Source organism: Acipenser ruthenus, chromosome 5 (assembly GCF_902713425.1).
Source record: "Acipenser ruthenus chromosome 5, fAciRut3.2 maternal haplotype, whole genome shotgun sequence".
In the NCBI taxonomy this organism is placed as follows: domain Eukaryota; kingdom Metazoa; phylum Chordata; class Actinopteri; order Acipenseriformes; family Acipenseridae; genus Acipenser; species Acipenser ruthenus.
Window position 1 is genome coordinate 51,829,586 of NC_081193.1, and position 17,369 is coordinate 51,846,954.

Below are 17,369 nucleotides of genomic sequence, written 5' to 3' on the forward strand. Positions count from 1 at the left end.
TGGATGCAGACGTGCAGTCTCAATGTTTGGGCAAGTCAACTGCAAGGGGATGCTGCATACTTGCCTTTAACAAATGCCAGCACTCTGTTTTAGTAAGGAAGCAAGTACCACTATTTTTAGGCTTTATAGTATTCTGAAATACTGTCTAGGTTTATTTAATGTTTAAACATGTCCGCGAAATTCTAATTTTATTCCGCAACATACCCGTGAAAAATACGCAAATTTACCGCAATTTAAGTAGACCCCTAAGTATGGGTGATACCATAGTCTGCAGCTACCAATTAGTCTATTTAAAGAATTCATACATTTGTGGATTTAATAAAAATAACGCAAACTTCAAATTCTGATGGAAAACTACAACTCCAGTACCAGACAAATGTTTTGCTCGTGCCTTCTGCATTACACATCTGAGATTTACAGCTTAACTTCAGGAGCCAGTTGTACTAAGGAGATCAAAAAACAGGATTGGATCCGGGCTCACTGGAGCCAGATCTTGAGAAGGCATTGTACTAAACGGATCATGAGCAGGCTCCACTGATCCGATTTTTTGATCCGATTCTGGCTGCAGCATCGGTTCAGGGCAAATTATCAACACATTTTGAGCAAATTGAATCAAGGGCTGATGATAGCTGCCACTAGAAAAATGTCGTGGACAGGGGGAGATGAGGCTGTCAGAGAAGGTAAACTCATTAAGAAAAAAGGGAATTGACCAAAACATTAAAAAAGACAGTGTTCAATCTGATTAAATCAATTATTTAATTGTAATCAATAAAATGATAACGGCAGTACGACTTTGTCAACACACAAAATGTGTGTAATAATATTTAGTTATGAGACTTCGTCAGGTCTACTGTATTAGGCCATGATATATTATAGACCTGGCAGTGTTTTCTATACAGCGATATTTTTTACTAATACAGTATTTATGGCTACTTTTAAATGCACCGTTACTAGATAACGTTAATGTTTTCTACAACGTTAAAGTATCTCTGTTTTCATATAATAATCTGAGGGAAATATTTTTGTGAAATCCTGCAAATATTTGAAGTTTATTAAGTTACCGTTATGTCGATTAATTATCTAAATACAGCGTGCTTATTTAAAGATTACTTTAGCAATTGTAAAGAGTCTCCTTTACGTATTATGATGGTGTATGTCAAACATCGTCTTTGTTTAATATATATTACAGTTTCACTTGTTTAATTCGCAACCATTAACAGTAGAGCAGGATCAGATTGCGATCAGAACTGAGTTTTAAATGGAGGAATTACATTATTTTGTTTATTCCTTGTTCAAAACTAAAAACATTTAATTTCTCCATTTATAAAACATTCAATGAAGCTCTGATCCCACTCTGATCTGGGCCTGAAGCCGAAACTGAGCTCAAGATCAGCTCTGATCCTTTTAGTGCAACCCAATACATCATAGGATCAAGATCGGAGCCTGGATCCAGGATCGGATCCGTTTAGTACAACCGGCCCCAGAACAATGATTGAATGTTTGAAGTTATGGATGTCCAGGTCTTGTTACTGCATTGCTTTTTTTGTTTTGGATGGAATGGTGCAAGCCATCAGGGAACAAACTAAATATAGGGTTTTATCTTTTGCTATGTACTGTAAATGGGCATTTCCATGCTAATGGAAACTTTACACATGTGTAAATGTTTGCAGCTTGATTTCTTTGAGATTAAATATTAAAATTAGATAAAACATACACTGGAGATATAGTGTAGATAACTTTGTCTGAAAAAACGAAATTGAAGAAATTTTATCTGGACATGGAAGTGTATACTGTCCCTCTCAAACGAGATCCAAACATAACATGGCAAAACATGATGACAGAGTGTTTATAAAACAATGTCACATTTATGTCTAATTCAATTGATTATTCTAATCGAAAACTTAAAATATTATCTTGTGTGTTTTTACCACTGTAGGAAGCGATTCTATATTCTAGATCAGTTTTTAGAAAATGCTCTACATTCATATCAGTGTCTGTCCACACTGTTATGAATGTGAAAGTTATTATTTCAGCTCTTTAGGTAGGAGTAATACTCAAAGTTTTCTTTTTTGGGAGCCAATTTATACCTGTACTTTTTATTACAACGTGTTTTTTGGAGATGCAGGATTTTGTTAATCACTAATAAAGGTTTTTTTAAACTTGCGTCCTGAAGTCTGTCCACTCATTTCTATGTTCGTAAACAATCAGGAAGTCTGTTGTAGTAAATTCAAAACAGCGCCATTCATTATCCATTATCCGGGACTTTGACCCATGCCCTTTGACTTCTGACTGAAGAGAGTCGTCATTTTCGTCATAGTGTTATTATTGTTATTGATCTGTTGGTGGTGTCGGTCCTTCATGTTGCGAACGTGATTGTGGTTACTTGCTGAAGTGTGTAATTATTTCGTGGATTACATCTTCCATCTCTCTGGATTAATAAAGGTGGTAAGTTTATTGATTTTACAGCAAATTCGACTGAGATTGATGAAGCGTGTGTTTCAGTATATCTTGCAAAAAAGCTGTGTGGACAGCAGCATATGCCTTTCCATGTAACCTGGTAGTAAAAATAATAATCCACTTGTATAGGCAAAATTTATCTTCTGCCTTGATCTATCCTATTTATTTACGTTATGCAGAGGTGTTTATATTACACATTTTATATTATTGTTTGATAAGCACTGTAAGTCTGTGATGGAGAAACATAATTCTCCAGGGGTGGCCAAACTTTCTGACCCTATGAGCCGCATACCAAAATTTCCATATGGTCGAGAGCCGCAAATACTGTAAAAAATTTAATGTTTGCGAGAGCAAGACATTTTAAATACTAGCATTGTTGTGCAGTACAGTTGTTAGGCTATCTCTTGATGGCAGCAAAACACACAAGAACAAGGGATAGAACATTGCAGAGCCTACAGTTTCTGTGTAATTTGTATTGTACTGAAGATCAAGTAGTATATTGAACTGTAGTGTATTGAACTTTAAATGTAACACTGCGTTTTTCCATTATTTCTGTTTATACTGTATGTATTACACACTTTAAATAAATAAAATATATTCAGTTATTATGAAGCAAAATACAACAACTGACCTGATTTCACCAAAAACACCAGACACACATTTTTGTAACGATTCTTTGATGAGCTCTTCCCATGAAGATTTTTTGTATGACTACTGCGTGTATTAAATACTGTTGAGAGCTTTGTGGATGACAAATTATGGGCTTCGAAATACGCATGCGCCAGCGGGCAGTGTCAAAAGTCAACAAGTGACGACATATCTTTGAGTGAACATGCAGGCTCAAAGAGAACGAGAAAGAAGAAAGAATAATTAACACAAATGAATACAGAGAACACACGCTGTGTTTATTTTTACGTTCTCTCTTTTCGTTTATTAATTTTTCTTCAGTTCATTCGAGACATAAAGCGTGCGTCACCCAGCATTTCACCGGGAGCCGCACTTGAACTGCAACAGAGCCGCGGTTTCGCCACCTCTGCTCTAGAGCATATGATAAGAGGAGGATGAACTTCACATCATTGTGGAAATGCCCATATGAATTCTTATTAAAATGCTTGTGCAAAAAAAAAAGGCGCAAAACATACTTGCAAGCACATCTACAATCAATGTTTGTTTCAGGATTATTTAAGTAATGTTTAAATTAGGCGACGATAATTTGTTGACTGGTTAATGAATGAAAGGGCTACTGTGTATGACTCGGTGTTATTCTGAAGCTTAGCCCAACCTTGAGTTGTGTAACAGTAGCAATAAAGATATGGTTTAATTGGGAATTTTGTCAGGCTGATCACAGTCAGAGGCACAAGACAGTGCCATTTCTTGTATACCTGGATGTAGGCTGGGCAGTAGTCAAGTTGCCGAGGCAAATCCTCTTTAAAATCAGTATTTCTTGCAGGAAGTAACGGTAGACAATGGCCAAGGGAATACAGTAAATATGCTGTAGAGATATATGCGAAATAAATAGTCTTACCATTCGGTGGACATGTTTGAAGCTTTGACTTTATTCAGCTCGTCCTGTATAACCTGCTTGGCCCGAATCTCAGCATCCAGCGCTGACTGTAGCTCCAGCCGGGCCGACATGTCCAGCTTTGCAAAGCGCCGAATCTTCCAGGGCATGTCCTGGTAGGGAGCCAGGAAAGCATCAGTAGCTACTTAAACTAAAAACTAATACTTTCAATTGCCTCTTTCTGGAAAATAGCTATATAAAAGTGGGGCTAGGTGCACTGGCATTTCCCTTTGGATGCCTAATCCATCTTAATACAAGTTTGACGGCCTCAATTAAGCCCTATGTAAACAGTACACAACAAAACCACCACATAAAAATAAGAAATCATGTGCTCCGCGTGGAGTGCAGGATGTGCCCTACAGCGTTGGAGATCACCAGTTCGAGTCCAGGCTATTTCACTGCCGACCATGGACGGGAGTTCCTAGGGGGTGGTGCACAATTGGCTGAGCGCCACCCGGGTGGGGAGGGCTTAGGTCAGCAAGGGTGTCCTCGGCTCACCACGCACCAGCGACCCCTGTAGACTGGCCGGGCACCTGTGGGCCTGCCAGTAAGTTGCCCAAAGGTGCGTGGTCCTCCAACGCTGTAGCTCTGAGGTAGCTGCATGGCGGGGCTGCAGAACGAAAAGAAGCGGACGGCTGACGGCACACGTTTCAGAGGACACGTGTGTTCGTATTCGTCTCTTCCAAGTCAGTGCGGGGGGTGACAGCAGTGAGCCGGGTTGAAATAAACATAATTGAGCTTTCCAAATTGGGGAGAAAATGAGAAAACATAATTGGCGATTCCAAATTTTAAAAAATAAATAATAAAACATTTGAATAAAAAAGAATGGATGGGCATGGTGAGTGAACTGCACCCCAAGGAAGGTGGGATCGCATGCTTTTGGGGCAATGTGATTGTTCTGTTTTTTGCACTGGTAGACTGCTGATCAATTATCAAATTATCAAATACAAAAATCCGAAGTAATAGATTCCAGTATGCAATCAGCTAAGTTTCCAATATATATATATTTTTGCAATCAGCTCTAATATAGCACTTTTAAACAGGATATCAATATGAAAAAAAGCACATAGTAATATTACAAGACATCTTGCACAAGTAAATTGATTTTAAAATGTAAATCGTGTCTTACCGTAGCCCTTGCACCAAGACTGGAGTTTCTCAAGCCTTCCAATTCCTCTGTCATTTTTGTAGCTAAAGCCTGGAGATAGCCCCGTGCATCCTTCTCATCACTTACCCTGTGAAGAGAAAAATAATTTTATATCAATGATATGAGATTTTAAACCAATGATGACATTGGGTTTCATGCCACATTTGATTTAATGACCTAGGGTACTTGAATATAGTAATAAATATCAAAACAATCTTGATTATATTGAAAAATATTCAAGAACATAGATACAGCACAGAAGACAGTTGTGTAGTGGGTTTGTTCTACACAGTATTCTGTAATGCTTTAACTGTGCTGGCATAAGATGAATGTACATATTCCCTGAATATTAAATGAATTACCTCAATATTATATTAATACATAAAAGTGTTTTAGAAATGTAACTGGATTAATAAATTGAATCTCTGTTCTGTGTGTTGAAGCAAAAGGGCCCCTTTCCTGGCAGACATACTAAGCTGTATGACCACTGAACTAGGTGACCAGGGCTAGGTGGCATCTGGACTGGATTAGACTGAAAGAACAGTTGACTTATGTACAGATAATTCACGACTGCAACAAGTGGTTTGACGCAAGCATTTATGTGCCAGGCGGAAAATAAATTTAACATCAAAGGACTGTGAGTCTTAAGAGGCAAGATACACAAATGACCTCATGCAGATAGCTACTTAGCAGAGAGAAAGACTATACATATTTAAGCAAAACTTAACATTTTGCGCTCCACATAGATTGCTAAACAAGGTGCTGTCACTCTGATAAGCCAAGCCGCAACTCTGGAACAGGACCCAAAAAGAGGAAGCAAGCTGCATGCGTATACAGGGGCCGCTTTCATAAAAGTCCTTTTAGTTGTGATAAGGTTGCGACGTCGCAGAGGTGCGTTTCATAAAGCACTTTGGAAATGCCTTTTGCGATCTGCGATGAGTTAAATAAATAACTTGGTAATCAATTTTAAAGCACAGTGACTGATTAGGTAAATACACAATGGCAGGGTTGCAAAGGAAAACAATTTTATGAAAAAATATTTTTATTCATTTTTCCATTTTTTCTCACAATTTTGGAATGTTCAATTATTATTCAACCTGGCTCACCGCTGCAACTCCCAAACTAACTCGGGGGAGACTCGCACTCGCGTCCTCCGAAATGAGTGCCGTCAGCCGTCTGCTTTTTTTCGCTGTGCAAGCCCGCCATGCAGCCATATTCAGAACTTACAGTATCTGAGGACCACACAGTTCTTAACTGCATACAAGCTGGCCTGCAGATGCCCGGCCAGCGGCAGGGGTTGCTGGTGTGCAGTGAGCCAAGGACTCCCCAGCTGACCTAACCCCTACCCCACCCGGGCAGCGCTTGGCCAATTGTGCGTCGCCCCCTGGGAACTCCCGTACATGGTTGGCAGTGGCATAGCTTGGATTTGAGCCGGCGATCTCTAAGCTATCCAAGCGTAGTGCCTTTACCGGATTTGCCACTCGGGAGCCCCAGCAATTTTTTTTAAAGAAAAAAAAAGATACAAATATTGAAATGGCTGGCCAAGACAAATCCGTTCTATTTGGCAAATTTTTTTGGAAGTTTTAGATGATCACTGATGCAGTAAACACTGTTAGGAAGGAGCAAAGAACAATAGCCAAAATAAGAAAGAAATTGATAGATCTAGCGAGCAGAACGAAATTATAAGAAGGAAAAAGAAGGGAGATGAAAAAGCTTTAAAGTTGATTGAGGAAAACCAAAATACCTCACTGTAGACAGAGATCTGGAACTGTGTAAAAGTGACAGGTTGTACTTTGAAGTTATATACATACATATACATAAAGAAAGGCCTTCTTTAGCGTTGTAGTAAAAAAGTAAACGCTGTGCAGCAAACGTATTTCAAGAAAGTGTACTGATCTGTTTACTTTTCTTTCTACACAGCTGAAAAGGGGCTTTTGGCCAAAACGTATGTAGCCAGCTAAGCACACTCGCTACATTGACACTTTCATTAGTCTTTATTAAGGGAGCATACCTGATAATCAAGCTGTGCCTCATTATTTTAACTTGTGGGGCAGGTAATAACATGGAGGTGGCTACTGCAACAAAGCTTTGTTATTGCTGTGGTGAATTGTAGCTGAGATGAATTGAGGAAAGTGCTTTTTGTTTCCGTAATTTGGGGATCTGACGGGTTTCTTTTAAATAGTTTTTATCTAGAAGTGAGAAGGAGGTGCTTGTCACTATTTTTGTCACTTGTTTGGTCCATTTTATTTATTTGTATCACGTTTGTGTGTTATTTAAACGTATTTATTGCACACATTTAATTTGTTTGTATTATTATTATTATTATTATTATTATTATTATTATTATTATTATTATTATTATTATTATTATTATTAACATAATAATTGCTTCACGGCATTGTCACGCAGCAATCTGCCCAATAATGCTATTACCATACTGAATAAATCGGTACTTTTGGCATATGATTGTATTTAATAAATAAACCGTGTTTGTTTTTACAACTTGACCTTGCCTCTGTTACTGTTATTTTTCACCCACATAACTTTGGGTTACACGTCATTAAATAAATTGTTCTGATTATTTAAACCTTTCTTATATATCCAAAAAAAAAAAAAAAAAAAAATTTTGTATACTGCAGTTATACCTCCATTTCAGCCCTATATATATGTATTTGTGTGGGCTATAACATACAGAGCCAAGTTCATATTGTCATCAGAATGTTTTATCTGAGAAATGCGTTCAATAAAGTGTACAGTTCCACAGCGAGCTAGTAGTATGAGCGCCACGGTATGTCCTAAAACAGGATCTGCAATAAAAATTGCTACTTATGGCTGCTGTCTGGCAGTCACCGGTTTCTGGTGAAAATCAGCGATGTCGCAGCCCTGCGAAAGTTTTATGAAACCCAATTTTTTATTTGCGAGGTGCTTGCGATTGAGAACATTGCAAAGCGCCCTTATGAAACAGGCCCCAGTACTGTAACTGTGCACTTAGCTATGACCTTGCTTAAATCAATGTGGCTTGTTGTGGAAAACAGTCCTTAGCTGCACGTACAGGGCAAATATCTTAACTCTGCACGGGTTCTATCAGCTGTAAGTTGCCTTAGATAAAGGCGACTGCTAAATAGACAAATAATAATAATCAGCTGACCCATTTAGAAGTTAAACAGTGGCTATACTATGAAAATAATGCAGTGGCAGTCATATATGGAAAGTGAAAAGCAAAGTGTTGTAATGTACAATATTCAGATGTACATTATGCGTATTACGTTCAACTACTTAAACCTAAATAGTACATTTAATAATGCTGCAAGCAGACCTGGGTTAAATTACATTTTTAATTGTGTAATTAACTATTGTAATTGTAGTTTACTCTTGGCACACCTGCGTCATTGTAATTATATTGAGTAATTGTAATTATATCATGTAATTGATGAATTGGAGCACTTGTCATGCTTACTATTTCATAATTTGATTAATGTCATCCACTGCAAATCAGAATAATTTTGCTGAATGACAATTACACTAAGTTTGATATTAGAAACAGCTTAAGCAAATCAAAGCTAACTGCAGATAACAAATGAAGAACTATACCAGCAGTCTAAATTAATTACACCTGGATTCAAATATATGTGAACTGCTAATTATGAGCTCTATACAAGGACACACCTTTCCAAGCTTAATCATTCACAGTTCCATGTTGTGTTCTCAACCACTTTTAGTGATTTTGAAAAAATTAAAAATATATATAGTAAAAACTGGTGTACAAGTCACCCCCCCACACTTTTTGAGACAACAATTTCAGGAAAAAGCCGGTGGTCACACCGGTGTATAAGTCGTCCCCCCCTCCTTTTTAGGACCCCCTAAAAATACCTAGAAAATAGACTTATACAAAGGTTTTCACAGTATTATGTTTCTGTATTTGTACCTGTGATTATTGATTGGTTATTTAGTAATTGAACAAAGTATCATTGTAATTTCAGCAGACAATCCTGCTGTAGTTGTAATTGTAATTCAGGTCTGGCTATAAACAATGTGGGGACAAAACTCATAAGGCAAACATTAGATATATTTAGTATTTAGTTTTCTATTGCCTGAATGCCAAGACCGATAAAAATAATGTAAATAGGAGGTACTTATGTAAGTCCATATGTAGCAACAGTATTTTTCATTTTCGGTTAGAAAAAAAAAAGAGAGGCACTTAGGCAGCATGGGTTCAGGGATAGCCAGCATGGGTTCAGAAGAGGGAGGTCATGCTTGACTAACCTAATTAACTTTTTTGAGGATGTTACAGCTAATGCAGATGATGGCAATACTTATGATATGATTAAGCCTTTCACAAAGTCCCACATGAAAGACTGCTAAGTACATTAAAATCAGCAGGAATACAGGGAAGGACATGTAATTGAATTCAGAACTGGTTAGAAAACACAAAGCAGAAAGTAATTGTGAGAGGTGTAAAATCAGACTGAAGTCTTTAAAGTCATAAATGGTATAGATAAATTTAACCCAAGACACTACTTCAAATTTAGCACAGAGAGAACAACAAGAGGGCATAAGTGGAAGCTGAGTAAAAGTAAGTTTAGAACACAAGGCAGGAAGCACTTTTTTACAGTTATATATGCATGGAATAGCCTACCAGGTGAAGTAGTAGGATCTACAGTATGGAAGACTAGATTCTGTGCTTTTAATTTAGTTCCCCCCCAGTAGGGGAAAATGGTGTGCTAACAAGGGACAAGTCTTGAAGGGTCAAATGGCTTTTTCTCGTTCTCAAACTTTTCTTATGTTCTTAGAATGTTAGGCATAGATGTGCACAAAACAGTAAAAGGGTAAGAGAAAGAAAGTCGGGAACTCTTGTGAAATACTTATTACTCACATACCTATACTACACATACAATTCCCACACCAGAACCCTCAGGATACCGTAAAAAAACATACAACAATTTAACAGATTACTTGTTTTATGTCAATTTAAACATTTAATCAAATGTTTATTCCGTGCCAATGGGCTGGAAGCTTATCTGATCAGTAATCTGCAAAAAAAAAAAAAAAAAAAAAAAAAAAAAAAGAAAAAAAAGAGACTACACAATGTCTAGATCTGCACCACTATGTAATTTTTCAAAAGTTTTAAATACAATAACTGGTTTGAAACAATCTCATAAGTAGTTTCAAGAGCAAAAACTAAAAGAGAGACAAAATATTGATTTAAAGACCAAAACCGAGGTCTTAAATTTCACTTGGAGCACATTTTACACATGTATATTTTTCTAATAACTAACTGGAATTCATATCTTAGCTTTTAAAATTAAGTTTTCCACGGAGTAAAGAAATATTTGGCATGAAAACAAACATTAAAATAATAAAATGTATCTGCATGCTCCGGGGTAGACTGTGCATGTTTTTTTTTTTTTTCTTTTATTCAGAGAAAACATTTTTAAAAGGTGGAGCGCCCCATATGTGGATTTCAAGTAGGTGCCAATACCTACATATTGATATTTACAAACTAAGCTATGAATGACCATTATCCATTGCAATCCTTTAAAGGGGAAACTTTAAAATTACTCCCCATCTAAAAGTATTATATAAAATCCTACAAAGATTATATTTTCATCAGAATAACATTTTTTGTCTTATTGTTTTGCTCCTGCAGGTAGTTGTAGAAGCCTGTCTCTAGTTCAGTGTCAAAACGGTTTCAACAGAAGAAAGAAGCTTGTGTGCCTGAAACAAAGTACTGGATATAAAGGTGATACTAACCACTGAATGATTTCAGTGATCTGAGCCTCCCAATGTGCTACCGACTCCTTCTTATCAGCCAGCTCCCTCATGTCCTCCTCCAGTTGTCTGTTACTGCCACTCAGCTTCTCAAACATAGCTGTTAGCTGTGAAACAAAGGAAGAACATTCATATACACAGAACATGACAACACGTCCAACTTCAGTTTGCAGTTTGTGTAACTTACAACACAATATTACAAAATGTTGATCTACATTGAAGCGTGTATTTGAGGCATAGCCTTCTCAATTATGCAAAATATATTACTTTACTACTGTATTATTTTAGTACTACTGTGAGTGACGGTGATGCATTTTTAATTGATGTTGCCCTTCATCTTGAACATTAACACTAGAAGCCCCGCAGCAGTCATTTTGGCAGTTTTTAGTTTTAAAATGTAATTTTCTCCAGTCGTGTAACACATATGGGGCTGTGCGTTCGTGTACCTTTCTGTCCGTATGTATTAAATATTCTCACAAAATAAAAGAAAAGAAATAAAGGAGACATATATCATTATACCTAAAAGCCCCGGGAGCAGTCACATTGATGGCCACACAGAAAACAATTGTATTCTGATTATACAGAACGGTATTCTACTTTATTATTTTTATTTACCAGTCCGCAATGTGTTTAGCTGTAATTAGATTAGTCTGTACTCTCTGCCTGAGTGAATGACTGACAGTCTACTGTTTTCAATCAGCCTTTTGAAGGCTGGCGCCTGCTTGCCAGCTGCACTACTTTGGTCAGTTTTACAATGTATTGGACCTAGCAGCCATCAGCTCCCGGGTACTTTACAAAGAATGCACAGAGAAGAATTTGCCAAGGAGAGAATGTATTTTACAGTTAGCACAGGAACTTCGCAAGAAGCATTTGGAACAGAGGGAGACTGCCAAGCGTGTATCCACAGCTGAAGCTGGCAACCCCGCTGAGAGCCGCAAGAGACGCCAATGCCAGGTTGGCAAGTGCAATAAATATAAAACTTCGGACAGCTGTGCCCTGTGCAAAAAGGCGACGTGGAGAAGTGCATTATCTGTGTTGATTTTGAACAGCCTTAAGAATAAATTAGACTTTTTTTTATAACTTCTTGTGCTGTGCGCTTCTGTAAAATATTTTTTTTCAAAGTTTATTTATCTATGTTGATCAGTTGCTTTTGCTCATCTGATAATAAACCGATAGCTGTTGAAAAGTTATAGTATTCAAAACTAAACCTTTGCTGCCATTCATGCTGTAAACAAGCCTGCTTTGCAGACACTGTTTCAATCAAGAGGGGGGGGACGAACCAAACACAGGCACATTGTTAATGCACTTGCTATATGGTGAATGTGGTGGGCTTGCTGTGTGGGGCCAGAGAGGATATACAGGCACATGTGACCGCTTAAATATATAACATACTGCCTTATTAAAATACATGGGTAGACAATATAGTAAGAAAACTGGGCAGCTCATGAAGTTTCCATTTAAGGCAAGTGATAAAATACTGAAATAATGAGTAAAACCCTGGAATGTATGCAATGCTCCCTTCAGTTATAATTGTTTTTAATTACTTTAATGAGAATTTAAAATTATTATTACTAATGGTGCAGATTAATAATTGCAATTTATTTTTGCATTCAACCCAGTCTCATTCAAGCTGACTCTATTCTATCTTAAATAAACCAGAACTAATGTATGTGTGCAATGAATGAAGTGTTACCCGTGATCCACAAAGCTATTATGTACATTCAAATTACATACATTTCAGCTCAAGGGCAGCTTTCATTAAAAAGCTATAATTGGGGAGATAAGAAATCAGAATGTGAATAAATCAGCACCTCAGGACTCATCTGTCATTGGGAAGACTAATATAGACTTGGTTTTCAACCCAAGGGAAAATCTCAACTTGTAAATAGGGATGACTCTACAGTTTAATACAAGGATCAATTATTTGACTTTCTACGTGGACAGATTTAAAATGGTCTGACCTTTCATTGGTTGAACAAAACACATTTCTGTAATGTTACAAATGGATGCCAGGTACACAGTTTCTTTCATAGTTTTCACTTACTAGGTAAGGACTTGCAGCATTCATGCTCATTCCATGTCAAGTGGTACCATACAGGTGGCAGCCACAGTTTGCTTAAAAGAATTAGGAGTAGTTGGGGAGACAAGAAACCTTGCAATATGGCTGTTCTCCTCTTTAGTCCCTTGACTTTTTGGGACTATGGTTTACAATGAGAATGCATGAAGTAGTAAGCAGATTTATCCAGATCTAAAAATCGAAGCAGGATACTATATCCAAGTCGGAAATATGCACCCCTACACACAGAATAGGACAACTAGTGAACAAAGAATTTTGATTCAATTATTTAACCACGACAAAAAATGTACAGTACAGTATATACTTTAATCACAAGATCAGTGGGTGCTCCGTTCAAAACGCTAGGGGCAGTGATCCCACATATACTGCACTTTAGCAACAAAAAGATCAAAGTGTTTTATGAAGAGAGTATCTTTTAGAAAGCATGTCACTTCACTGTATAAAGCACACTATTTGTAATGCATATGTTTTATTGTCTTTGATGTCAAGCCCATATTCTGCTTGGCAGACACCACAGACTTGTTTCACTTTGATTTAGCACTGGAAGGTTATTGTTGTCTGAAGTCACTATTTCAATTTAACAACAATAACTTACAAACCGTACGAGACTGGACTGAAATCAAGTAAAATGCTTCACAAATGAAAACATACTGTGTTTTAAATGACAAGTATCTTCTGTTATGTATAGATGGCATCAACATGAATGTAGAAAATAATTAACTTCTTCAGATAAAGACTGGCCCAGATTTAAATACATACTGTAGTTACAATAACTGTTCATATGGAGGTATGGTCATGGCTCCTATTATTCAACAGTATTTAGTTGCACTTGCATTCTGATTAAAGTGGAACACAAAAAGGGGATCTAAATACTGCCACTGTTTAGGGCCCTTTGTGTGTCAAGGTTATGAAAATCAAACATTTTTAGAAAGTATCTTTGGTATATTCCATCTGTAAAAAAAACAAGTGAAACGCTTACTTCAGATCCACCAGTGTTTTCACCAATATAATAGAATTAGATTTACACATTCTCATCTGTATTGTGGGTTACACTTTGTGTCCGATACTTTATACTTAGTGTTCCACATTTTCGGTTTATTATGAATTTTACCAAAAAACAAGTTTTTTTTTGGTTTTTTTTTAACTGAAAGTCAGTTTTTACTGATTTATACCAATTGTTTTTGTCTACTAGTTCAATATTTTCCACCTGTTTTCTAGAAAATACACAATATGTTGATTAAAATGCTGTTTTATTTGGACTTTGACATTGTAATAAGCAGCCCTACATTGCATTCTAGAATACAGTACGTGCATTCTAGAATTAGACGTCAGAGGATCAAATGACGTTCAAACGTCACACATTGGTTCTCTGGTCACAAACACATTATCACCTGATTCTGTTGGCTAATCAAAACCTGATTATTGTGGCAATTGCTGGGCGTAGTAACTACTAAGTTGATCAAAAACTAAATATTTTTAGTGGATGAGGAATGGGGAGAAAATGTAAATCAGTTTATGAATATTCAAAGGAACTAATGTTTCGAAGTATACAAAAAGCACAAATAGCAGAAGTGGGTCAGATGGGACAAAGGATGCATAGCGTTACAAATACTGCTGCATTGAGGTACATGTTTGCACTGACAGAATAAAAGAACATATTGAAAAATAAGTGACACATTAAACTAAAACAAGAAAGCGAACAGAGACAAGCAATTCATTTATGCGGCTTTTACCCAAGCTTTAATAAGAGAGCACAGAATGACTGTTATTGTCGGGACACTGTCAACAGGAGGTTGCGGTTCAAAACCGATTGACAGGTTGAACCAAACCTGCAGGGGGCGCATTATGCAAAAGACCCAGCCCGATGGACTGCAACAGCCGTTGTTGAAGTCAGCATCTTGAACCGTCTCCGACTCAGATACAGGTTCACCTGCCTGAGATCAAGGATCGGTCTGAGGCCGCCATCCCATTTTGGTACTAGAAAATACCTGGAGTAGAACCCTCCCATTCTTGCCGAAGGGTCTACGGCCTGTGGCAGCAATATCCTAGGGCTGCTGCTTCGCCTGAGGCGCTGCCTGTGTCTGTTGTCTAGGCACAGGGCGCTTAAAAGCACGCCTACCCCAGTGGAAAGTGGTAGCAGGCTGTCGCCGGACGGTGCCGCCCGAAGAAGCAGCAGCCTGTGGCGCTGGCTTCTTCTGCAGCTGTGGCCTAGGGTGCCATTGTGCTGCAGGTTAGCGTGGTGGGGGTGGGTGCTTTGGGAGAAGGCGCACCAACTCTCTGGTGGATTCCCTTGCTAGCTGCGACTGCTGTAGCATTTTGTCTACCGCCGGACTAAATGTGTGGCCTGGGGTGACGGGAGCGTCCAGCAAGGCCATTTTATCCCTGTCCAGCACTCGTGCCTGGGAGAGCCAAAGCTGTCTGAGTGTAGCCACCAACGCTGCCAGGTTCCTGCCTATAGCTTGTCCACTAAGCTTGGACAGCTAGAGCAGGTTCCTTGAGATCAAGCACGTCTAAATGGAGAGACGAGGGCTTGCAGGTGTCAGCAATAGACCCGATAAGGTGAGCCTGGTAAGCTACAAGGATGCTGTTGTAGCTTCCCAACCTAGCAGAGAAAGCACTAGCTGTATATGCTTTCTTGAGAATTACCTCAGTCTGCATTGCTTGTTTGGACATGCTGCGTCCTTGGAATTTTAGCAGGCTGAACAAGTGAAGCAATGGGGGCCTCTACTCGTGGAATGTGGGTAAGACCCATCTTGTCAGCACCAGAAACCCTGTACAGTGCATCCATTGAACAGGAAACCGCCACAGCCGTAGCAGGATGTTCCCAGGTGGACTGTAACTCGTACAGGAAGTCCAGGTGGACCGGAGGGGCAGCAGGGGTAAGTGTCGGATGCTCATCATAAATAAAGCGCCTTTCAGTCTGTAGGCCAGGGCACCTTTAACACTGCAGTCGCTCACTGCATTAAAGGCATAAGCTCAGCCGAAAGCAAGAGCTGTGCCACTGGCATGTCAGACTCTGCATCATCTGATGGGAGGACAAGCTGATCATCTACCTCATCAGTCACTGTCTGCAAGGGTGCAGACGGATCGGTCGGTGACACGACTGGTAGTGACGGTGGAGTTGAGCGCTCTCTCAGCAGTTCCGCAAGGATTGCTTGCTGGCTCGAAACCTCTTTCCAGATCTTGTCGATCTGCCCCCTGCCTGCCGAACGTGATCGGTGGGCTTTCTTCCTCCTCCACTTTGGAGGTGGGGGAAGGTGAGGGGGAACTGTAGGAAGACGGCGAGGAATGAGAGGTAGAGCTAGCTATAGGTCACTTCCTAGCTCGACTTCTACCCTCTCTCTGGACAGAACCACAAGGAGGGCCAGCTTCACTGGTGGAGCGCGGCGATGCTGAGTGCTGCGCAGGCGTGAGGAATTGTTCCCTAGAGTGATGTGCTACTCGGTTCTCGAGAGTATGTTTCTTGAACGATGCACAGATATCACACAAAGTGATGTCTGTCAAAGCCTTCCGCGCATGTGTTGGGTCCGAGGCACACAATGCACTCCATGTGACTGTCCTTTGCAGGCAGCTTGGCCTTGCAAGTGGTACATGCATGGAACCCAGACATGTTAACAATGCTGTGCAATACACTAAAAAGTGGATTGATTTTTTTTTTGGTATTGTTTATTAGTACCTGAACACTGTACTTGGTGCACTACGCACTCTGTAGTCGGTGACGATGCTCGGCGCCGACACAGTACTCTCTCGGCATCAACACTCTGCACCAAGTCGATGCACTTGGTACAGACGCTTGGTACCGAAGCAGTAACCTCAAACTCGCAAGTGAGATCGGGTGCGATAAATCTCAGTTACTGCAAGTGGCAAGTTAGCAGGGATGCTCACATGCAAGTCAGCCACTGGCTAATCTGCATAGTCAGTACGAACACAAGACCAGCAGAAGCCTGCACCGAAACAGTAACCTCAGACCCTAAGGATCGGGGGCGACGAGTCGCAGTCACTGTATGTGGTGAATCAACAGGGATGCCCACCTGCGAGTCAGCCACTGGCTAATTCTAAATTTGTGCACAAAAATAGAAAAAACCTGCTTCAAAAAGCCTTTGTAATAGTACTGCAGAAGCAATATTAAAATAGCATCGAGCTGCTAGTAGGAACGCCTAAAATAGCTGCTCGTAATTTTTCAATACTTACCTCTGCAAGAATGAAAAACATACATCCAGTGGAAACGAAAGCAAAACCACATGGTCCACAAAATATTCTTATATTTATTTACATGTAATAAATACATGATACAATTTACAGAAAAACATTTTTTTATATACTGGTACTCCAACTGAAGTGAGTCAGTCTAATGTACT

At 39.0% G+C, this 17,369-nt stretch overlaps 1 protein-coding gene across 4 annotated transcripts in view; it reads right to left on the reverse strand.

Moving 5' to 3' along the window:
- Window positions 1–17,369, reverse strand: part of LOC117403027 (serine/threonine-protein kinase MRCK alpha-like) — a 228,762-nt gene that overhangs the window by 39,271 nt on the left and 172,122 nt on the right. For all 4 annotated transcript variants that reach the window (XM_059024320.1, XM_059024319.1, XM_034004851.3 and 1 more), the window contains 3 exons: window positions 10,917–11,041; window positions 5,148–5,253; window positions 3,983–4,131 (listed from right to left, as the gene is read on the reverse strand). In XM_059024320.1, the coding sequence (XP_058880303.1) occupies window positions 3,983–4,131; window positions 5,148–5,253; window positions 10,917–11,041 (380 nt within the window). The remainder of the gene's footprint in view (window positions 1–3,982; window positions 4,132–5,147; window positions 5,254–10,916; window positions 11,042–17,369) is intronic.